This window comes from Musca autumnalis, unplaced genomic scaffold, assembly GCF_047663935.1.
Source record: "Musca autumnalis isolate F117 unplaced genomic scaffold, ASM4766393v1 scaffold_1, whole genome shotgun sequence".
Taxonomy (NCBI): Eukaryota; Metazoa; Arthropoda; class Insecta; order Diptera; family Muscidae; genus Musca; species Musca autumnalis.
This window is the reverse complement of record NW_027411644.1, coordinates 202,139,018-202,164,514: the sequence shown is the minus strand read 5'-3', so window position 1 is coordinate 202,164,514 and position 25,497 is coordinate 202,139,018. Positions and strand designations below refer to the sequence as shown.

General features: G+C 36.3%; 1 protein-coding gene across 2 annotated transcripts in view; it reads left to right on the top strand.

Annotated features, from left to right (window-relative positions):
• The window catches only part of betaTub97EF (beta-Tubulin at 97EF), a 254,822-nt gene that overhangs the window by 182,687 nt on the left and 46,638 nt on the right, over nucleotides 1-25,497 (top strand). For both annotated transcript variants that reach the window (XM_073959925.1, XM_073959926.1), the window contains exon 5: nucleotides 21,139-21,306. In XM_073959925.1, the coding sequence (XP_073816026.1) occupies nucleotides 21,139-21,306 (168 nt within the window). The remainder of the gene's footprint in view (nucleotides 1-21,138; nucleotides 21,307-25,497) is intronic.

Sequence of the window (25,497 nt, the reverse complement as noted above, 5' to 3'; positions counted from 1 at the left end):
TACCGTGAGATAGAGGCATTATTGAGCATATCTTCCACCAACTAATATTTGATATTGCATGAACACCTGGCCGCAAAAATGGATTTTTCTCGCTGGATCCAGCAAAATTGGTCAATCGCTCAAAAAAAGGCTCTTGTGGATTTGTACAAAAAATTGTGTATAAAAACGATCGCGGTGCTTCAAACGACATTTATAAGATCGTCACTGACGACGAGCCCCAAACAAAACAGGAATCGACCATTTGGGTCTTCGAAAGCGAGCCCAATCAACGAAAGTTGTTCACGGAAGAAGACCTTCGAAGCAAATGGTTCCCTGTTTCATCGGCAAAACTGATCGTGTGGCGACTATACGGATTGAGATATGTAGGACGGTTAATTCTGACACCCTGTTTATGTAGGTCGATACGAAAATGAATACGTAAGAAACACTACCAAACTCATGTGTATTTTTCAAATTTGTTTTTTGTGAGAAGGAAATAATATTTCTAAAACTAAAGTTTTGGTGTTTTTCATGCGCACACATTTTCGTTTCGAAATACATAAACAGGCTGTGAGGCATAATAGGTACAACAATGTTTGTATGTACAGTTTTTCTGTTTAAAATTCTTTTTAGACAAGTCAATAAAACAGAGAAATGTATAACCACAGCCTCAACCTTGAAAATACGGAAATCGGGAGGTATCGTTCTATGAACCTAAACCGACAAATTTTAGGTGGAAAGTTGTTTACCTCCAAGTAAGACTTAATACCAAATTTCAGCCATTTTGGCGGGATATTGAGGCCACAACCTTCGAAATACCAGAAATCGGGATGTGCCGCACTTGGGGGCTATATGAAGACGTGGACCTATACCGACAAATTTCAGCTGGAAAGTTTTATACCCCCAAGGAAGACTTAATACCAAATTTCAGCAATTTCGGAGGGATATTGAGGCCACAACCTTCACAATTCAAGAAATCCGGAGGTACCGTTCTATGGGGGCTATATGAAGACGTGGACCTATATCGAGAAATTTCAGGTGGAAAGTTTTATACCTCCAAGGAAGACTTAATACCAAATTTCAGCAATTTCGGAGGGATATTGAGGCCACAACCTTCAAAATTCAAGAAATCCGGAGGTACCGTTCTATTGGGGCTATATGAAGACGTGGACCTATATCGAGAAATTTCAGCTGGAAAGTTTTATACCCCCAAGGAAGACTTAATACCAAATTTCAGCAATTTCGGAGGGATATTGAGGCCACAACCTTCACAATTCAAGAAATCCGGAGGTACCGTTCTATGGGGGCTATATGAAGACGTGGACCTATATCGAGAAATTTCAGGTGGAAAGTTTTATACCCCCAAGGAAGACTTAATACCAAATTTCAGCAATTTCGGAGGGATATTGAGGCCACAATCTTCAAAATTCAAGAAATCCGGAGGTACCGTTCTATGGGGGCTATATGAAGACGTGAACCTATACCGAGAAATTTCAGGTGGAAAGTTGTATACCCCCAACGAAGGCTAAAACCAAATTTCATTCATTTCGGTGGGATAATTAGGCTACAATTTTCAAAATACCGAAAATCGGGAGGTACCGTTCTATGGGGGCTATATAAAGACGTGGACCTATACTGACAAATTTCAGGTGGAAAGTTTTATAATCCCAACGAAGACTTTATACAAAATCTCAGCCATTTAAGTGTGATGTTAAGGCCACCACCTTCAAAATATCAGAAATCGGGAGGTACCGTTCTATGGGGGCTATATGAAGACTTGGGCCCATGCGGACAAATTTCAGGTGTAAAGGTTCATACCCCTAACGAAGACTTAATACTACATTTCCGGATTTTTAAACCACAAATCCTTGTATATATTTTAGCATATGGTTTTGCATATGCTCATTTATGCATTTGCATTGTTTTCCGCTGTCTAATCATGACAATGCGAGCTCTCACACAACGATTGAAACCAGCGCCTGTTTGACCGGACAAAACGTGGAATTGATGGATCATGCGCCCTACAGCCCTGACTGGGGATCCAATGACTTCATTTGATTGCAGCAGATCAAGAAAAAAAGCCGTGGTCAACGATTTTCTTCGCCAGAAGATGCTGTAAATGCCTTCAAAAACCATGTTTTGGAGGTGTCTCAATCAAGCCACTGAAAACAACCCAAGACATGGTCGCACGTCAGACTGTCCTATGTAGGCTTAGGCCAAAAACTGTCAAACTTTCTAAAAAAATGTCAAATGACGCCTGGTCACACTGCGATGTTGCTCAGGCCAGGAATTAAAATATAGACAAAATATAGACCTTTCAGGAATTAAAATTTATACCAAAATTAAATTGTTATATCTTTCATACAAAAGTAATGGTCCATTTCACGCGCTAAATAATATCAAATCATCGTCCAAAATTGTAGGCATCTTCTTCGACCTAAACTCTTACCTCGTGCAAAATTTCGTGACTATTGAGCTATAATTGCGACCTCTAGCGTCTTTATGATTACACTACACTTTGAGGTTTACGCCTTTGGACAATTCAAGTGACGACATATTAGGCTGTAGCTCTGTTATCTGACCTCGTACATCAACATAATTGGCATCAACACACGTGGGCGAAATGTTCACAATTTTCACACAAAAGTTGTGGTCCATTTAACCCTCTAAATATTATCTGATCATCATCTCAATTTTGCAAGCTCCCTCTTTGTCGTATACTCTTAGCTTACTTAAAATTTCGAAGCAATGGGACTATTATTGTGACCTACAGAGCCGCCGCAAAATGGGATAAAAATTATGTTTTTGTTCCATTTCACCCGCTAAATATTTTACGATCATCACCAATAGCAATAGGTGTCTATTCTGGTCTGAACCCGACCTCCATGTAAAATTTCGTGACGATCGGTCCACAATTGCGGCCTGGAGTTTGATTACAATTTATAATGGACAGACGGACGGACGGACACACATCCAAAACGCTTTATCTCTTCGAGATATGAAGATTGGTATACCACATTTGGGGGTTTCCGACGAATATTTCGCGGTATTACATGAATTTTTGCCAAAACAAACATAGTGGCGTGGGGATAAAAAAATAAAGTATTACGATCCACCCTAATACTTTCATAATGAAGCTAATATAAGTGAATTTGAAAAATATTTTCAATTAAAATAATGAGTTTACAAAAATTTGCATTGCACAAATTAATATTTGTTATGATTACTCGTATTATTCATGAGACATGCCTGACACAACATAAACGCTATACTTAAATTTATTTATGGTAATGGTATTGATTGAATCTAAAACTGGCAATTATTGAAACTTTTCTTTAAAAAAAATCCAAAAATCAGCAATTTCGGGCCGAGAAATCTCAATGTTGTAGAAATGTTTTATACCCCTAGAGAAATCTAAATACCAAATTTAAGCCATATGGTAAAAACGATCAACAAAACGAAAATCGGTCTGTACCATTCTATAGGGACAATATCGAAACATGAATCTCTACCGACTATGCTTTGAAGAAATAGCTTTTACCCTTACCGAAGACTAAATACCAAATTTCAGACATTTCGTGCGAACAATGTGGCTAGAACCAGGGGACTATAACAAAATGTAGATCGAAAGAAGCCATTTTTACAAAATATACTCTTAAATGCTGCGATCTCTTATCGACTTAGAATTTTGTGGTGATCAAAAAAATATTTACTTTTTAGTGTCTCCGAAGCATGTTCATATTTATATTAGGCAATTTTCCTTGCAGCAATTGGCAGTTTGAGAGAGAGAGGTACCTTTGCCTCTCAACAACCTCTCTCACCGACAAACTGACAATTGTCGCAAGGAAAATTGCCTAATATAAATATGGACAATATTTCGACGTGTTACAAACAGAGTCCCACCGTGATTACCACTGCAATCACGTCTGCCTTGCCTTCCGAAGGTCTGTTGTTAAATCCCTGACCAGAACCTCAAAATATTATGCAGTGGCAAATCCCCTCAGCGTCATGTTGTCTTACATTTCCCAAGTATTTCAGTCATGTTAAACTTCTCTACAAGTGGTATCGTAAAAAACGCCGCGGCGAGCCGTTCGGACTCGTAGATCCCACGACCCATGGTCAAAACAACAATATATATTTTCAGATTTTTAAAATACACTATTGTGTTCTTAGAATATGATTGCTCATACAATATCTCTTCTATGTGTGAGTTTCCCTAGTACCTTCGGGGATGTTTGTGGAACAATCACCATATAAACCAAATTTGTACTCCTTTATTCTTCCTTTCGTAATTTATTTTCACTTTTCCTCATAAATTACTACAAACAAAAGCATAAACTAAATTATTAAATTCGAAATAAGTAGCATTCGGGGCCATAAATTCTCCACACACACATAAAACTAAATATTTATGATTTTAAGAAATAACACCTGTACGTAAAAGCATAAAGAAAAAAATTTACATAATTATTATTGTTCTAATTAAAATTAATATTTTGGTTAAACAGAAATTTCCCAAAATCCTTCTAATATGTTGTTGGACAACATACATACGTACCCAGCAAAATAAATTGGAAGTAGTGCAATGTAGACTAGTTCTTTCACGGCATGTTTTTATGCAGTTCAAACGGAGTCGTGAAAATGGCACTCCAATCCTCACATTTTGACCGCATTTGGATGCAATCCAAAGAATCACATTCATTTGTCACATTTTAACAACATCCGGAGGCAGTTCATCGGAGTCGTGAAAAAGGCACTCCAATTCCTCACAATTTAACAGCATCCGGATGCAGTGCAAACGGAGTCGTGAAAAAGGCACTCCGTTCACTACATTTTATTAGCAGTTGTTAGAGATCCCTACATGTACATAAATCAGTTTGTACATCTCTACAGGCAGCGGAATACATTTCCAAAAAGAGATAATCGTGTTAACATTTCCAAACATTTGTTAATACAAACTATATAATATTTAATTTGTGAACATTTTTCCGGTAACTCACGAGAAGAAAATTTCCGAATGGAGTGCTGTTGGAGTACATGTCGAAATCTTAACTGGTGATGGGAAGACAATATCAAACCCATTTAGCAGATGAAGCAAAAGCACTTAAGCTTGGATTAAATGAAGAGCGGAGGAAACACACATTTTTGCGATTGAATTCAATAGATAATTTTCATAATTTGTGTTAATTTAATAAAATTATTAATATTTTTGTTTTACACAAATAATAAATGCATTTTATTTTGTTATTCAAAAGACGTGCTCTGGACTGCCTCCTATTCTACTCCAAAGGGTCAGTTAAAATGCAATGCCAAAGGGTCAGTTAAAATGCAGTGCCAAAGGTTCAGTTAAAATGCAATGCCAAAGGGTCAGTTAAAATGTGGTGCAATGGAGTGCCTCTTTCCGGGGTCACTCCCTTGTAAAAATCATGAGTGAAAATGCATAATTTGATGCACTTCCAAATCACTTGTACATATCATTTAACTGCCTCTTTGGAGGCAAACTTTTCGCTGGGTAATAAATATGGATGATATATTGCCGCTACAGTTAGATGGGAAATTATAGCATTGAATTAAAATTATTGAGGACATTTCAAAATATCATTACATTCATACACATGTTCCTACAACATCCCCGAAGGCACAAGGGAGACTTCGCTCATATCAATGAGTACACGCCGATTCATATTGGCTCAATGATATTGGAGCTCCTCTTTATCCCGTGTCCGAAAGACGTGTAGAGAAGTTTTACACGGCTGAAATACTCAGGAAATGTAAGCCAACAGTACGCTGAGAGGATTTGCCTTTGTCAAATATTAGTATATTCTAGCCTGGGATTGAACCGCAGACCTTCAGAGTGCAAGACGGACCTGCTTACCACTGCACCGCAATGGCTCCCGTTACCTAGATAAATACAATATAGATAAATGACGATTGGGTGAGCCACGAACTAACTGACAACACTAATGCGAGGGTTATGAGGGTAACTTTTGACAGGAGTTTTGGTGATTCGACTTAGAAGAGCAGAAACTGTGGACAAAGATAACTACCTTGTACAGTATTACACACTCTCTTTGGTAAAAATAGCAGTCAAAAAATATAATATTATGTTTTCGATCAGGACCAAAGCAAATCAGCAATTGATATTCTATTTATTAAATTCATAAACAATTAGATAAAAAAACATATATTTTTTGAACTTTTTAATTTTTTTTATTAAATATTGCCATATAAATATTAGCAACTGTACATTTTATACATTTAGAATTTTCCAAAATATTAAAGCTTTGTTTAGATCACTAAATGAGCCGGTCACATACGTTAGTAATAATACGACTACAATAGCCACACAATACATACACTCTGTCATACACAACCAATAGTACAAAAGTCTCTACAAATATACACACTGTCTAGCATTAATATTCATAAATATTAGAGGAAAGGCAGAGGGTATTTCGTTTAATTAAAGCACCTTCGAGCAATACAAAGCGCATAAGTAAAATTCATTAATGCCAACCAAACATAAAATAAAGCAAACATAATGCATACACCATACATACGAATATGAACGAAATGCATACGTTTGGTCACCACCATATATCATAGTACTCGTGTGTGCGTGCGTGCACACTTAGACATCAAGCGATAACAAATAACTAAAAGCAAGGACATTTAAATAAAAACAAACAAACATACATATGTATAACCATATGTGTAATTATGGACATGAGTATTTGTTTGTAATCAAACACGCACCCATACACACAAGCACACAACAAATAAAACCAATTTAATTGCTTTTTATCGTTATATCATATGACATATTGGATAATAGATAGATGTGTGTGGTCAGGAAATATATTTATACATAAACATAGGTAGAAAATATCTGAAAAGTTCCGCTGCACTAGTTGCATCGTAGTGGGTCCACAATAATTCGTTTTTCGTAGCATAATTATTATAAATTTTATTTTACTTGTCAATACCTTAACGTTTTGTCATCACAGTTTTCAAAAACGTATGTACTAGGGCTATAACCAAAAAAATACCACCACATAGCCGTGTAGAGCATGGAAAACTATTATGAAATACGGCGTCAATTTTTCTCTATCGCGAAAAAAGTTTCCGCACCAAATGCATTGAAGTTCAGTAATGCATTTTTTAATTTTAGCTGTTATGACAACATATTTGCTTTTAATTAAAATTTTTATTTTTTTGTAATCTAATTTAAAATCATTACCAAAGCGTTCTGGACCAATTTGTTCTCAAATCGCGCGATTTCGGAGCATTTTAGGAATTTTTGACACTATTGCAATTTTTGCTTTTTCTTTATAAACTCGTGAATTTTATGTTTAAATTTTTTTTAGCTACCGGACAAAAGAATATGGCGTCATTTGCAACGAAGTCGCGAAAGTTACAGGCTGTTTTTGTTGACTTTGCCTGTGAGAATCGTATATGTTTTTTACACAAATACAACACCAGTACCACGTGGGGAATTTTGTCCTAATAATAAAAACGCGTTTCTAAGATCGATTCGGTGAAAAAAGTTTCCGCGCCGACTGTAATTACTGAAACCCTTTTGATATTTTTTCTACTTACAATTTTAAATTAGCTTTGTTTGAATAAATATTCATAGCAAAAAATACAATTCTCACAAGCAAAGTCATTAAAAACTGTCTGTAACTTTCGCGAATTTGATGCAAATGACACCATATTCTCTTGTCCGATAGGTACAATAAATATAAACATAAAATTCACGAGTTTATAAAGAAAAAACAAAAATTGCAATAATGTCAAAAATTCCTAAAATGCTCCGAAATCGCGCGATTTGAGAACAAATTGGTCCAGAACGCTTTGGTAATGATTTTAAATTAGATTACAAAAAAATAAAAATTTTAATTAAAAGCAAATATGTTGTCATAACAGCTAAAATTAAAAAATGCATTACTGAACTTCAATGCATTTGGTGCGGAAACTTTTTTCGCGATAGAGAAAAAATTACACCGTATTTCATAATAGTTTTTCATGCTCTACACGGCTATGTGGTGGTATTTTTGATATTTGCAAAAAAGTGCAAAAAGTTATATCCCTAGTATGTACGTCAAACAATTAGATAAAAATATTTAAATGTGTTACTGAAAAGGAATATTTTTTATTATACCCTCAGCATTTATGCTAATGAGGGTATATGCACTTTCATACGGGCAAAATGTGCCTCATCGGAATAATGGTTTTACACCCCAAGTACATATGTTTGGACGAAATGTGTTTCAGACAATTTGGAGTTGATTTAGCAATGTCCGTCTGGCTGGCTGGAGCGCACGATAACTTAAGAACGGATCAACTGATTCGTTACAACATTTGGCTTTCGTAATATAATCGGTCCACTCCTTCCGGTACCTCCCCCACAAAAGTTCGAAAATGTTCGGAAAATTTTGTGCGCACTATAACTCTTGAAGGGAGTAAACGATTTGGTCCATACTTTGCACATAGTGAAATTTCTACAAGACTTAGATGCGTTTACAATATGGACTCAATCGGTCCACTCCTTCGAGTACCTCCCACGCAAAATTTCCGGGAAGTTCAGTTTAGTACCTGCTCTCGAATCGCTTTGATTTTTGTTATAGCAACTTGTATTTAGTGTCCCCTATACGAGTGCACAAGCTTCATCAGGGGCAAGTCGAAACTTCCTGAGGAAATAGCCTGAAATGTGCAAAATAAACCTCCTATGACATCGTGTGTAGTGGTTGGAACTCAAGATAAAATTTGCTCTTCGTAATATAGTATCCAAACTTAGTTTAAGTTCGAAGATAAGCCATATCGATCCACATCTTCAGGTACCTCCCCCACAAAAGTTCAATAATGTTCGGAAAAATTGTGCGCACAAGAATTCTTGAAGGGAGTGACCGATTTGATTCATACTTTACATCAAAAAGATATGATTATAAAATAAGATCCACTTCTATAATGGACTATGTAGGTCCAGTCCTTTAAGTACCTCCTGGGCAAAACTTTTGAACTTTAGTCCTAATCCAGATTTTTGTCGGCAACTTCAAATGTCCAAAAAGGGTCACAGAAATCTAAAAAGACCCTAAATCATTCGATCTGTCCGTAGATGAAAGTTTCAATTCAAATAGGCTGAGGGTATTTCTCTGTCTGCAAAGCCGACTGATACTTTTTAACTTGTTTTCATTTTAGTTCATAATACTGAAATTATGAAATAAGACATAACAAGTTTGGACCGGTCGAACTTAACACATTTTTACTTGTTCTTTATCTGAGGATATCCAAGTTGCCTTGTGTATGCGAGGTGTTAGAACCTGCTCTGCTTACTACCACGTTGTTTGTCTCTGCAAAACATATCAGCCTCATTCCGTTGTATAATGTTATCTCATGAAAGCTGAATTTGCGACCGTGAGGCCAAAGATACATATGTTCTCCCGTAGAATATAATCTTTGTCTGTTCATCCCTCCCTTCAGTCAGGGTGTGGGTGCAGATTAGACTGATGTTAAAGAACTTTGCTTTTATAGGGATTGTGCCAGGGTTGCAATTTTGCAATTTACCATAAATCGTACAGTAGCTCATGTTTCGAACTAATCATTTGCGACCCTATAAAGTATATATATATATTCTTGATCAGGATAAAATTCTAAGACAATCTAGCCGTGTCCGTCCGTCCGTCTGTTGTAATCACTTTAGCGTCCACTGTAATTGATATAGAACGCTAAAATTTCGAAGATGAGCTATATAGTAGAGTTGTGTAGTTCCGGAACGAACTAGTTCCAAGGAACTATTCCGGACAAGGAACTATTGGAACTATATCCAGCTCTTGCGTTTATATAGTTCCTTTAGTTCATATAGTTCCTTTCGTTTTTCTGGTTCCTTCAATTTAACGCCTACGTCGATCTTACGTTGTTGCTGTTTGTTCGCTGCAATTTATTTATTTTTATGTCAATTCATCCACCAAACCATGAAAACATTTCGTTCTCGGAACTATTTGGAACGAGGGAAACAAAAAGTGCGACGAAAGAGAAAGATTCGGTGAATTATTTCGATCTCGGAAATATTTGGAACGAAAAGAACGATGAAAGGGAAAGATTCGTTGAACTATATCGGTCTCGGAACTATGGAACTATATTAAGGAACTAGTTCCTTTTGGGAAAAGGAACTAGAAAGATTGATCCGCTCCGGGAACTAGATTGCCCAACTCTACTATATATTTCCACGTAAGGTATTTTGAGGATCTTATCTACATTTTTGGACCGAACTAGCTGCAATTTGATATTAGAGGTTCCAAATGGTCTAGAAACTTCTTTACTAAAAATTGTCAAGATAGGTCCACGTTTTGGTATAGCTCCCATATACAGTACCTGCCGATTTAAGGTATTTTGAGGATTTTAGCTTCCTCCCAAATTGGCACTTTGAGTGTCAAGAGATCAAAAAACGTATGCACCACGTTTTGGTACAGGTCCCATATAACGGTACCTACCTCCCGATTTAAGGTATTTTGAGGCTTTTAGCTCCATTTTTGGCCGAATAAGCTGAAATTTAACATTTGAGGTTCACAATGACCAAAAAGCTTCTCTACTAAAAATTGCTAATATAGGTCCACGTTTTGGTATAGCCCCCATATAACGGTACCTCCCGATTTAAAGTTTTTAAGGTTTTAGCTACATTTAGGTTTAGAATATTTTATGGTGGAGGGTATAAAAAGATTTTTTTTAACATTACCGTTGTAATGAGCGCTGCGAAAACTATTCGAAATAAAGTTTAAATCTTATCCACGAACAGGTCTCAATCTGTCCTTAAATGTTAGAATTTTTGGGGGGGGGGGGGGTACCGAAAGATGTGGACCTATATAGTCCTTTTGGAAAAACGAATACGATGTGAAAAGAGTGGGAGAGGGTGGGAGGTACATGAAGGATTGGACCGATATAGTCCATATTAGCACATTAAATGGGAAAGAAATATTACGATGTCAATCACTCCTTTCCAAAATATTGACGCCATCCAGCACATTAGTTGATCACCCTGATTTTTATAGCTTTTGGACCATTATGTCAGAAAGCATGGGCATTCGTCTAGATGAACATTTTCACCAAATCGGATACTCAATCCGTAAGTTTCGTGTTCATAAGTCATTTGAATTGGTGCAGGCAGATGTATGGACTTGCAACCGAAAAAAATAACCGTCTTGAAAAGGCCGCAAGCACAACGTGCTACAAAAATTTTATGCCGATCTGACAAGTGTTCCTGACGTGCACTTGTGCCAAAATTGTTTAAAATTTGTGTGGGAAGTACTGATCTATGTCTGGAGGAAATATTACGATGTGCAAAGTTCGGATTCAATAATTTTTGCGAAAATTGTTGAACTTTTTTGGGCAGGGGGGACCCGAAGGATGACCCATCTCCGAATATGATATATGTTTCGACAAAATATTACGGCAACCAAATTTTGGACCAAATCGGTTGATCCGTTTGAGAGTTATCGTGCGCTACAGCCAGTCAGCCAGAAAGACAGACAAACAATCGACTCCAAAATGTTTGAAACTGATTTCGTCCAAACATACTTGGGGTCTAAAACCATTATTTTGATGAGACACATTTTCATCGTATCAAAATGTACATACCCTCTTTAGCCTTAAGGCTGGGGGAGCAAACAACATATTTACAATGTATATGTATATCCTCTCCTAACTTGTGATACTTCTAGACAAAAAAATGCTAGAAGGTCTGCGGTTCAATTCCTGACCAAATCTCCTCAGCCTAATGTTGGCTTATATTTCCTGAGTATTTCAGGATGAAAGACTTCTCTACAAGTGGTGTCATAAGAAACGCCGTTCGGACAAGAAAGTCCCAGATAAATGAGCGGCGGGCACTCTTTGATATGAGAAAAGTTTCTCTTGTCTCTGTTGTGGGAACAACATATATATGTCCCCTACACAATTCCACACTTTTTTGTTACCACGTCCTGGGACAGTTCTTTCAGTGAACACAAAACTGACAAACACACTTAGTCATTAACTATATATTCGGAACACTTCAGTTTTCTGCCCTCCACCGTTACTAATAATCTTTAAAAGTTAGCAAATAATTTGACTGACTATCTACCATTAACCAAGCAAAGCATTCATATATGTATCTAAGATTGATTCTTCTTAGTCCTTACAAACTTTCTCAACCCCCTTAATTTCTATGAAATTCAGTAATTTGATCCTTACAATTCCAAATGATTTCTTTCTGTAAAATACACAATTATGTTTGAAAGATATGACTTTCAAATGCATTGTGGACCAAAAATTCTGTTTACTTTGGTTTGAATGCATTTTGCAAGTGATCAAATAAAACCATTTTGAATGTTGTCCAGAATATACAAAATTTATGCATTTCTTATGTGAAGGCAGGCATGCATATATACATACATATATGTATGCTCAGTTTCATATATCAAAAACGTATGTGTGTGTGTGCGTCTAAGTCTAAATGCAATTCTGCCTGGCAGCCTTAGCTGGGTAGCTAACCAGGCCATAATATTCAAATATGTGCTGCAAGTTTGAACAAAACATGAGAAATGCATTCGGTATAACAACCAAAATAAATGTCGTTTCGATTACCCCTTAACAAGGGATTGTAGGATTGGTATAGGAATTATGAGAACTTCTGTGCGTATGATTATTCTTTTCATGTCGTATACGCTTAGGTGACCAACTAAGAACAAAATATAATACAAAATTGGATAAACTTGGATATTTCAAGCTAAAAGAAAATGAAAAAATATATAGTGTGGTTCTACGGGATTCCAATCAGCCAAAGAAACATCTGATCTGAAGTAAATATAAAAGTTGTTAATATAAGGAGCAATTATTGAAGTTTTTGCAATAAACATTTTTCTACTTAGTCCCAATTTACATTAGGCTATTTTACTTGCGGCAATTGTCAGTTTGTGGGTGAGAGAGGGTGTTGAGAGGCAAAGGGTTACCATATACCTCACCTCTCTCTTCCTCAAACTGACAATTGCCGCAAGGAAAATTGCCTAATATAAATATGGACTTATATACAGAATACTCGGATTTTTTTAACGAAAAAACTACTTCTAAAATACTATTTTTGAAGTGTTGATATTTTTGTTTCCGATACAGTTTTTTTTTTCTTTACACAACATGTCAAGTAGGTCCAAGTGTGCACATGTCGTTTGCTGCAGTATCATCTCTATTTTCTTTGTTTAAATCAACAAGAATTTCCCTCACTTTTCATACCATCTACCTCAAAATCTCACATGCAACTCCCAATTTATGTTCGCATAGGCATTGTTAAATGCTTTACATTATTCTCTTATTAGACTTCAAGGTATATTTGGTTTTCTTGCCAATGTTTTATAACTTTTGCATTGGTTATTCATTTTCATTAACGAAATGTCTGGGCCTTTAGGTTGTATTAACATGAAATCGAGTTTAAACTAAATACGTACATATATTAGTTGTTCGGTGGAAACTTAATTAGGGACTTGTTATTTTCATTTAATTATTTTGGCATAACAAGTTAATTAGGCTCCAGAGGGGCTGCTTAGCTGTCTGTGGACTTAATTTTTTCTTTTTAAATAATTAAAATAAAACAAATTCAAAGACAATTTAATAAATAAATCAACATGCCAAAAAACAACTTCATTTTTTCGAGACTTCGTTTTTTTCTCAGAGTGTAAATTTAATGGCTAGCTATCCAATGAGCGAGCTTAGCCAACAGATTCCAACATTTTTACCACAATTAAGAGTGGACATTCAATATGCCTGTAAGTTGTATAAACATTGATGTCGTTTTGGTATTCGGGTTTTCTGTAGTATTTTACATAATCTCATAGAAACGAACTAATGCACACACAAACACATTTGCACATGCAAATATGGAAATGGGTCCATTTTCAATAGCAAACATATACGTAATTCATCATGAAAATCATCCTTATTTGTTGAAGTTATACACACGTAATTTTTATTGATACTTCTTACCCTCAGCCTTTAGGCTATGAAGGGTATATACACTTTCATACGGGCAAAATGTGCCTCATCGAAATAATGGTTTTAGACCCCAAGTATGTTTGGACGAAATGTGTTTCAGACAATTTGGAGTCGATTGAGCAATGTCCGTCCGTCTGTCTGTCTGACTGGCTGGAGCGCACGATAACTCTCGTAGGGATGAACCGATTCGGTTAAAATTTTGGCTTTCGTAATATTTTGCCCAAACTTAGTTTAAGTTCCAAGATGGGCTATATCGGTCCACTCCTTCCGGTACCTCCCCCACAAAAGTTCGAAAATGTTCGGAAAATTTGTGCGCACTATAACTGTTGAAGAGAGTAACCGATTTGGTCAATACTTTGCCCATCGTGAAATGTGTACCAAACTTAAATAAGGTTTCAATATGGACTCAATCGGCCCACGCCTTCGGGTACCTCCCACACAAAATGTCAGAAAATTTCAGTTTAGGACCTGCTCTCGAATCGTTTTGATTTTTGTTGTAGCATCTTGTATTCACGGCCCCCCATACGGGGGTACAACCTACTTCCTAAGAAAATAGCCTGAAAGTTTCAAAAAAACCCCTATGACACTGTGTGTAGTGGTTGGAGCGCAAGATAACTCTCGAACGGATCTGCCGATTCGATCCAAAATTTGGCCTTCATAATATTTTGTCCAAACTTAGTTAAAGTTCGAAGATAAGCCATATCGGTTCACTCCATCAGGTACCTCCCCCACAAAAGTTCAAAAATGTTCGGAAAAATTGTGCGCACGATAATAATACTTTACGCATCTTAATATATCTACCAGATATAGATCAGGTTTGAATATGGACTATATTTGCCCATTTCTTCGAGTACCTCCCACACAAAATTTCGGATAAGTTCACTTTAAGACCTGCTCTTGACTAACTTTGATTTCTGTTGGAGCAACTTGCGATCGCTGTCTCAATTACAACGGTAAAAGTTTTTTCAGTAGCAAATACATACTTCTTGGGAAGTAGTGGTTGGAGCGCAAGATAACTCTCGAACGGATCTGCCGATTCGATCCAAAATTTGGCCTTCATAATATTTTTTCCAAACTTAGTTTAAGTTCGAAGATAAGCCATATCGGTTCACTCCATCAGGTACCTCCCCCACAAAAGTTCAAAAATGTTCGGAAAATTGTGCGCACGATAATAATACTTTACGCATCCTAATATATCTACCAGATATAGATCAGGTTTGAATATGGACTATATTTGCCCATTTCTTCGAGTACCTCCCACACAAAATTTTGGATAAGTTCACTTTAAGACCTGCTCTTGACTAACTTTGATTTCTGTTGGAGCAACTTGCGATCGCTGTCTCAATTACAACGGTAAAAGTTTTTTCAGTAGCAAATCCATACTTCTTGGGAAAACAGCCCGAAAGTTGTAAAAAAACCCCTATGACACCATATGTATGTAGTAGTTGGAGAGCACAATAACTCTCGAACTGATAGACCGATTTGCTCCAAAATTTGGCCTTCGTCATATTTTGTCCAAACATAGTTTAATTTCTAAAATGGCCCATATCGGTCCTATCCTTAGGATACCTCCCCCACAAAACTTCAACATTTGTGTCCAAGTGCAGTTTAGGGTCTGTTTGGAGATCCTTTAGAAATTTATACTGATTATGTACAGCCATATTATGTTTTCCGTGGACAAGTCCATGCTTCCTGGCATACTGGTCCAAGAGGTGTACGATAACCCACTGAAATGACTAGTGGGTGCGATATCTATTGAAAAGATATGACTCTCAAAATAAGATCCACTTCCGTAATGTACTATGTCGGTTCATTCCCTCCTCCGCAAAACTTTTTAACTTTAATCCTAATCCACATTTTTGTCGGCAAGTTCAAATGTCCAAAAAGTGCCACAAAATTCTGAAAAGACCCTAAATACATTCGATCTGTCCGTAGATGAAAGTTCCAATTCACATAGGCTGAGGGTATGTCTCTGTCGGCAAAGCCGACTGATACTTTTTTACTTTTTATACCCTATACCACAATGTGGAAAAGGGTATTATAAGTTTGTTTTGGTAAAAATGTATGTAACACCGCGAAATATTCGTCGGAGACCCCCAATGTGGTATACCAATCTTCATATCTCGACGAGATAAAGCGATTTTGAGATGTGTGTCCGTCCGTCCGTCCGTCTGTCCATTATAAATTGTAAACACCATCCAGGCCGCAACTATAGACCGATCGTCACAAAATTTTGTAAGGAGGTCGGGTTCAGATCAGAATAGATCCCTTATTGGTGATGATCGTGAAATATTTAGCGGGTGAAATGGACCAAAAACATAATATTTATCAAATTTTCTAGCGGCTCTGTAGGTCTCAATAATAGTCCGATCAACGCGTAATTTTAAATAAGGTAAGATTACATCACAAAGGAGAAGCTTGCAATTTGAGATGGCGATCGGATAATATTTAGAGGGTTTAATGGACCAAAACTTTTGTGTGAAAATTGTGAAAATTTTTAATATACAGCTTATATCTTAATTCCTGGAAGTGACATTCCGGACAAGTGAGATATTCTTGAAAGAAGAACCCTTGACCTTTAAATTGATGCCAATTATGTTGGTGTGCATGATCAGATAACAGAGTTACAGCCTAATATATCCCGTTATTTGTTTGTAGTGTAATCATAAACTCGCTAGAAGTCGCAATTATACATCAATAGTCACGAAGTTTTGCACCGGGTAAGAGTATAGGTCGAAAAAGATGCCCACAATTTTGAATGATGATCTGATATTCTCTAGCGGGTGAAATGGACCATTACTTTAGTATGAAAAATATAAAAATTTTATTTTTGGTCGATATTTTAATTATGGACATATGGAAAAAAACTACTGATCTTTCCTCTGATGTAAATTGCAATAAAGTGTTTGCTACACGCAGAGAAAAAATATTTTTCGCTTTTGTTGGAACAAAAATATCTGTTTTGGTTCCAAAAATGTATTTATTTTGTTCAAACATTGTAATCCAAATCCAAAAATACCATCTTTTGTTCCAAACATAGAAAACAAAAACAACTTTCGAATTTCCGCAATATTGTAAAAATCGTTAATAATACCGATTGTAGGAACTATCATAATCTAATTTTGTTTACAAAAAGTATTGTCAACCCAGAAAACCAGCCCAGAAATTTTTGATTGGAGTGTATGTACTTCTCATATCCACTTTTCACATAACTTGGATATAAATGTCGCGTATAATATTGCAATCATTGATGAACACAATACATGGTTTGCTGCATTGTCTGACAACAAAGACAAACAAAAAGCCACAAGCACCCACCACAACATAGGGAATAATTAAGCACCATAACAAACTCCGGTATAACACCAAACCTCAAAGCACAATGAAGATTGAAGAATGAAACAAAACAGAAACAAATAAAAACAAGAGTCTCATTGTTGGTATACATACACACAAAAACAAAGATAAAGGCATCATGTCATACAAACAAAACTCACCATAATTGTTTTTTTCAACACGGCATCGAATAGCGAGAGAAGAGACAAAATTGTCGAAGAAAAGAGAGAACTATTGTCCAGTTGACAAAAACTATTTTTGGATTTAACAAAACCCAATTGTTGGAATAACAATACTACATTTGGAATTTAACAATATCTTTACAATACATATTTTGCTCTTCGAATATTGTTGGATCAATCATATTTTTTTCTCTGCGTGTAGATAACGGGCCTTCTGCCTAATATATAATGGGTTCTGTGTAGAGAACCACATTTTTATCCCATGCTACACATTGTCCCTCCAAAAGTTTATGTAACACCACGAAATATTCTTCCTAGACCCCTTATTTGGTATGCCAAAATTCATATCTCGACGAGATAACGCGATTTAGCGATGTGTGTTCGTCCATTAAAAATTGTAAACAAGCTTAAGGCCGCAATTATGGACCGATTGTAACGAATTTTTTAAGGAGGTTGGGTTCGGGCCAGTATAGAAATGATTAGTTTTTGGTGATGATCGTAAAATGGGGGATGAAATGGATCAAAACACAATTTTAACCAATTTTGTAGCGGCTCTGTAGGTCAAAATAATAACCCGCAAAAATTTGAACAAAGTTTGAGTTTATGATGAAGAAAGAAGAAGCGTACAAACCAACGTGAAGATCAGATAGTACTTAGCGGGTTAAACGGACTGAAACTTTTGTGTGAACTTGGTAAAAATTTCAATAAACAACGGAAGTAGTACTACTACATAAGTGGGTTTCATTACATTTTAGATTGTGTGAACAAAATTTTCCTTTCCTGCTACAAAAATGTCTTTGTCATGCTAGATAAGTTTTTGGTTTTGGTCATAAGTATTATACATTACACCTCTGTTATTTGAAAATTTTCACAATCATTGAAAAGAAGTTCCGTGGAGAGGGACCAGGGACCACTATCCCTGGACGTGGTATAGGGTATCCCATGGTCGGCTCCGTCCGACTATAGACTTTTCTTACTTGTTTTTTTTTTTTTTTTTTTTTTTTTGTTAGGTAGGTAGGATTGTTGCCTTTAAGAGTCGTTTTAATAAATTACCGTAGCATTTACACGAAGTGAGCTATTTTATTTTTCCACAGGCACTAAATTTTAGTGAAAATCCAAGAATGATGCCCAAGAGTGTTCTCTTTCAGCCCATATATACTTTTGTACCAGTCCCGTTCCGTCCGTTAAACACTTTTTAAAAATTTTTGAAATTTCATGGGTAAAAATGTGTGCTTTTCCATACCGCTGCCCATATAAATTATAGCTTTTTCACACAAATGGACAATATATGAGTTTTTATAAGAGTTATACGAGTTTTATGAGAACCCAAAGAATTTTTGTTTTTCAATTTTGGAAAAAATTTAAATTTGTTGAAAAAATTTTTTTGTTTTTTTTTTTTAATTTTTTTTATTTTTGTGGTTTGTTTATTAAGATTTGAACTTTTTCTCATATTTTGATGCAAAATATGAAAAAACTCAAATTTTTAAATTGTTTAAACCAATTTTTTGGCTTTTGATGTGTCGGAAAGCTGAAAGAGTTTCTGGACAATCCTTAGAGTAACTTCCTTACAAGAGTTCACCAAGTACATTTCGAGGTCTGTTCGAGGATCATTTGAACATTTTTACAGAAGTTACTTCCAACAATGCCGACTGATACTCTTTCACTTGTTACTTGTTTCAATATATATTGATCTGATATGACTTATATCGAAATATATAAACATTTCTACAGATTGTGGTTAACCTTTAATCTATTGGCATACATTTTGAGACGATAGATTTTGTGTCGCTCCAATCGAACACCCAGAATTTCAAATCATCCCCACACTGTTGGTGGACCCCATATTTTATAATAACAATAGGTTTTAAAACTAGTTTATAGCGTTAGCACATTAAACGTGGGCGATCGTTGCACTATGGTCTCAAACCGTCAAAAATATATTGAACAGGGTGATTCCATTGTACGTGGTGTAAACTGACACTGTGTTGATAATTTTTGGTACGGATGGTTTCTAACACGTAAGATGTCAAAATGAAAAATTTCAGTGGAATCGGATTAAAAATGTGGCAAAAAACCTTCAAAATACCTTTAATTTGGGGTACCCTTTTATGGGGGCTATATTCAAACGTGGACCTATGTCGACTGTATTTAGAGAGAGACGTTCTCTGGTCACTCAAAGTACAAATTGCAAATTATCAGGAAAATCGGTTGAAAACTGTTTTCTCGGTGTATCTGGGACCTTGAGAAAAAAATTATGCTTCATTTATCGCAACGAATTGCAACTTGAAACCAGTTTTTTTATTAAAGTACACACATCAAAGTAATTTTGATATTTTTAACACCGCTCACTCTCACTTAAAATTATTTCGGTCCAAAACAAAACTACTTATTTTTATCTATCTTTTCCATAGTGAAGATTTATTCTTTTTAATTTTCATATTGTGATGTTATTACTAGAGAAATTATCACGAAATCATGTACGTACAGCTCTATTAAAAACACTGTAAATAAATCTCAAATTTGACAACTTCTCGTTTAACGGTAAATGCAAATTTAGTACAAACAAATTTTGTTTTTGTTGTTTTGGAGTGTTTACAACCTTATTATGAAGAAAAACGCAAAAAGGAGAATGTAAAAAAGGTTGACTTTTGGCCGCAGAATTCGCATTTCGAACCAAAGTGCGTTGGTTCAAATCTTCTACATATCTTTCAATGTGGTCAAAATTCCAAAGCATAATACAGGCGCATTTTCTGAGTACCCCAACCCCAAAGTGTTCCATTTTCACTTGGCCAAAAGAAACAGATGACATATTATTGAAATTGATTTCATTGCCTTGGGCTTTCTGAGATCTTTGTGAGAAATAGCTACATAATAGATTTTTAAGGGTTTAATGTTTTTATAGAATTTCCAGATTTTTTGAGCCAATACAATACTCCCCCATTAATACTAAAGTTATATAGATAAACATTAAATTGGCATAACTATATACTTCTCAAGATATGTTTTCTAAAAAAATTCTCTCATAAAGTAAATGAGATAAAATAAAATAAACCCCCATTTTCTTGAAATTAAATATAACGTTTTAGTTCCTTATTTTAAGTAAATATTTTCTTTGCTTATTTTACTTCTTCTGTAATTTTAATATTATTTTACATTATAATGAGTTGTTGTAACTAATGGATTGTTTTTCTTAATTACTTCTTCTTTTTTCATGCGCTGCTTCTTGTATACACGCTACAATACAACTATGCTGCTACTGACGCTACAACAATTCTTGCAACTGGCGTTGATATAATTATTTATCACTACTGCCGCCGCTGCTGCTGCTCTACTGTCCCCTTTTACATTTTTGATTATTGATGTCATTCCATATTTTGGTAAAAATGCTCTGCTCTGCTCTGCAACATGTGGCTTATTATTGAAAACTACAAAATATGTATTGGCAACAATAAAACAAATGTATGGTGGGCCCAACAACAACGTACTTACCTGGTCTATTGCCACGTTGTAATTTTGCATATTGTTGCTGTTCGTCGTTGTTCGCACCTTGCCGCCGCCTGCTGTCTGCTCTTGCTCCTGGTCACGTTAACAATGCATTACATTTTGGAATGCACATTATATTCATCAGGTTTCCGATACAGTTGTTGAGCCGTACAACGCCACATTGTCGATTCATCAACTTATTGAAAATACCGATGAAACGTTCTGCATTGATAACGAGGCTTTGTATGACATCTGTTTCCGTACGCTGAAACTAGCATCGCCTACCTATGGAGATCTCAATCATTTGGTGTCTGTAAGTTGAACTAATGGATTTTATTTTTTTTTTTTGTTTTCTTTTTCTCCTTTATTGCTGCAACATCACATGAAATGCACGTACGATTCCATTGAAATGTCAAAATAACTACGACACAACAACAACAATGAAATTATCAAACAATATAACCCAAAACCCCGTGAAAACGTTATGCCCGGGAAAATGAATGCAACAACAACAACAACCAACGTCAACTACAATCTACAATGCCTTTAAACTTATGATAATGATACACGGCTGGTTGTTTGGTGAATGGCGATGATCAATGGAAAACAATGGCAACAACAACAACATGGTTAATTTTTCCTTAACTTTGGTAAAATGGCTACTATTCGCGATGTGGCACCAACAACATTAATGATTGTGAATGGCAATGGTGATGGTTAACATGCCACCAACTCAACACCGACTTGGCCATTATCATTGACAACCACAACAACAATAATGATGATATATGTTTCTGTGGAATGCATATGTGTGTATCTTGATTTTGCTCCAATGTATTGAATAAACATCATTATGGCCATGAATTGGGCTTGCATGGGCGAACATGGTTTGCCATTTGGTGTATGGATGTGTGAATTCAACACAAACAAACAAACTAAAATGGTTGCAATTGCAAAATGCACACACCATCACATACATACACATAACCTTGCTTCCAATCACTCCTTCACATATTTCCTGGAACTGATAATCAACGCTTGCCGTCGATAACGATTATGGTGGTGATGATGATAATGTTGCTTCTTGAAAATGCAACATGAAATGAAATTAAACGAATGTTGGTGCTACGCACATATACATACGAACTTTTACGATTGTGATTATTTGTTCATGGCATTGCAACAACAAACGAATATGAATACAAATGTATATACCAACATCGTTCACCACTTCCTCTCTCTCTACCATTGGACATTAATATATCAACCTGCATCATTCACTTCGGCATCCTTGCCATCTGACATGTACTACGCATTTTCCCCGTTACATTTTCACCTTGTGGCAGGTGTCAGAAGTTGTTGTCGAACCATACAATGCCACATTGTCGGCCCATCAACTGTGCGAAAATACCGACCTAACATTTTGCATTGATAATGAGGCTCTCTACGAGATATGTTACCAGAGTTTACGTTTCGTTTCACCCACCTACGAAGATCTAAATCATTTGGTGTCCGTAAGTAATCAAATGTTGAAGAGGATAGCTCTCACACACACTCATCCACCCGCTCGCTCCTTTATGGAGCTTACTTGTGTACTTGAAAACGCGAAAATTGTTAGATGAAATCCAACGTATGAATGTGAATTGTGATTTGTTAAAACCCTTAGAGCCAAATTTCAACTGAAATTGCAGCATTAATAACAACAGCAACAACAACAAAATGGGCACATACAACAACATCTACTTTAACATACTTTTCTAATTACATGCAGGATAACATGCAGCCATACTACAAAGTGGGCATAGTTTTCGAAATGTCATCGCAATTTTCTCCCTCCAGATTGTAGTGGTCACGGTTTGAAAACATTTCGCTAAAGAGGAAACAAGGGCATACATTCCAATACATTATCTTGCTTTATAGCGACACATTTCTGATGGAAAGTTTTATGCCCCAACGAAGACTTAATATTAAGTTCGGTTGGGATGTTGAGGCCACAACCTTCAAAATATCTAAAATTGGAAGGTACCGTTCCATGGGGACTATATGAAAACATCGACTTATATCGACAAATTTCAGAATGAGAGTTTTATGCCCCCAAAAAAGACTTAATACTAAATTTCAGCAATTTCGGTAGAATGTTGGGGCCACAACCTTCAAAATAGCGAAAATCGGAAGGTACCGTTCTATTGGTACCTCTCTGAAAACTTGGACTTATACCGAAAAATTTCAGAATGAAAGTTTAATGCCCCCAAAGAAGACTTAATACAAAATTTCAGCAATTTCGGGTGGATATTGTGGCCAAAACCTTCAAAATACCAAAAATCGCAAGTTACCGATCTATGAGGACTATATGTAGACGTGAAGCTATAGCCACCAATTTCAGATGCAAAATTTTTTTACACCTAACGAAGACTAAATACTAAATTTCAGCCATTTCGGTAGCATGTTGAGGCCAAAAGCTTCAAAATAACGAAAATCGGAAGGTACCGTTCTATGGGGACTATATTAAGACGTGGACTTATACCGAAAAATTTCAGAATGAAAGTTTTATGCCCCCAAAGAAGTCGTACTACCAAATTTCGGCCTTTTCGGGGGGTATTGTGGCCACAACCTTCAAAATACTGAAAATCGAAAGTTACCGATCTATGGGGGCTATATGAAGATGTAACGCTATAGCCACAAACTTCACATGGAAATTTTGTTACACCCAACAAAGGCTAAATACCAAATTTCAGCCATTTCGGTGGGATGTTGAGGCCACAACCTTCAAAATACAGGAAATCGACAGGTACTATGAGGACTATATGAAGAGGTGGACCTATTTCGACAAATTTCAGGTGGAAAATTGTACACCAACAAAGACTAAATACCAAATTTCAGCCATTTCGAGGCGATATTGAGGTCACAACAAGCTGAGATGTAGGAACAAGGTCCATAGTCGGCAGCAATTTGGGGCAAGCAGGTTTAAATAGCATTCATACGGTTGTAGTCGCAGATGCCATAAACAATTATCGTATGAATTCGGTCTCGAAGAACATCTCTCATATATCGCAGCTGAGGAGCGTCAGCTGCCACGACAAATCAGCGTAGTTTTGGCTAGGGCAAGGATCGATGACACCGTGCAAAACATTCGGTACAGGCCCGCACGACACACTGTACCTTTTCAACTGCCCTGCCAAATCTATTCAACTAACTCCAGTAGGCTCTGTAGTCCATCTATGCAGCCACATTCCCCGAACTGGGGATAGACCCAGAGCCAGACTAAGCTGAAGAATAAACTTACAAACAAATAATGACAAGTAAAAAGTATCAGTAGGCTTTACCGACAGAGATATAGGCTCATCCTATGTATGGGGTCTTTTCAGAATTTGGTGGCCCTTTTTGAACATTTAAACTTGCCGACAAAAATGATGATTAGGATTAAAGTTAAAAAGTGATGCGGAGGAGGTACTTGAAGGAATGGACGGACATAGTCCATTATAAAAGTGGATCTAATTTAGGGAGTCATATCTTTTCGATAGATATCACACTCACTAGTCATTTCAGTGGGTCATCGTATAAATTTTGGACCAGTTTGCCAGGAAGCATGAACTTGTCCACGGAAAACATAATATAGTTCTAGACATGACCACAACGAACACCATCGGTACACATTTACAAACGATCTTCGGAGAGAGCCTTAACTGCACTCAGGCACAAACGTTGAACTTCTATGGGAGAGGTACCCTAAGAAGAGGATCTATATGGGCCATTATACAAGTTAAACTAAATTTAGACAAAATATTAGGATATTCAAAGTTTGTACCAAATTGGTTGATCGGTTCGGGAGTTATCGTGTTCTCCATCTACTACATACGATGCTGTGGGGGTTTTACACCTTTCGGGCTGTTTTCTAAAGAAGTATGGACTTGCCTATGAAAAAACTTTTACCGTCATAATTGAGGCAGCAAATTCAAGTAGCTCCATCAAAAATCAAATTGATTTGAGAGCAGGTCTTAATGTGAACTTATCCGAAATTTTGTGTGGGAGGTACCCAAAGATGTGGACAGATATAGTCCATATTCAAACCTGATCTATATCTGGTAAATATATTAGGATGTATAAAGTATGAACCAAATCTGTCACTCCCTTCTAGAGTTATCGTGGCTTTCAGACTATTCCTCAGGAAGTATGGACTTGCCGCTGATGAAAATTGTACCATCGTATAGAGAGCAGTGAATACAAGTTATTAGAGCAAAAATCAAAGAGATTCGAGAGCAGCTCCTAAACTGAGATTTTCCGAAATTTTGTGTGAGAGGTACCCGAAGGAATGGACCGATTGAGCCCATATTAGAAATTTATTTCAGTCTGGTAAAATTTCACGATGTGCAAAGTATGGACCAAATCGGTTACTCCCTTCAAGAGGTATCGTGCGGTATTTTGCCGTTACCGACAAAAATCGGTAAAAATAAAAAGCAAAATTATGAATGAAAAGTTCAAATTAAAGTTGACAACATTTGAGGTA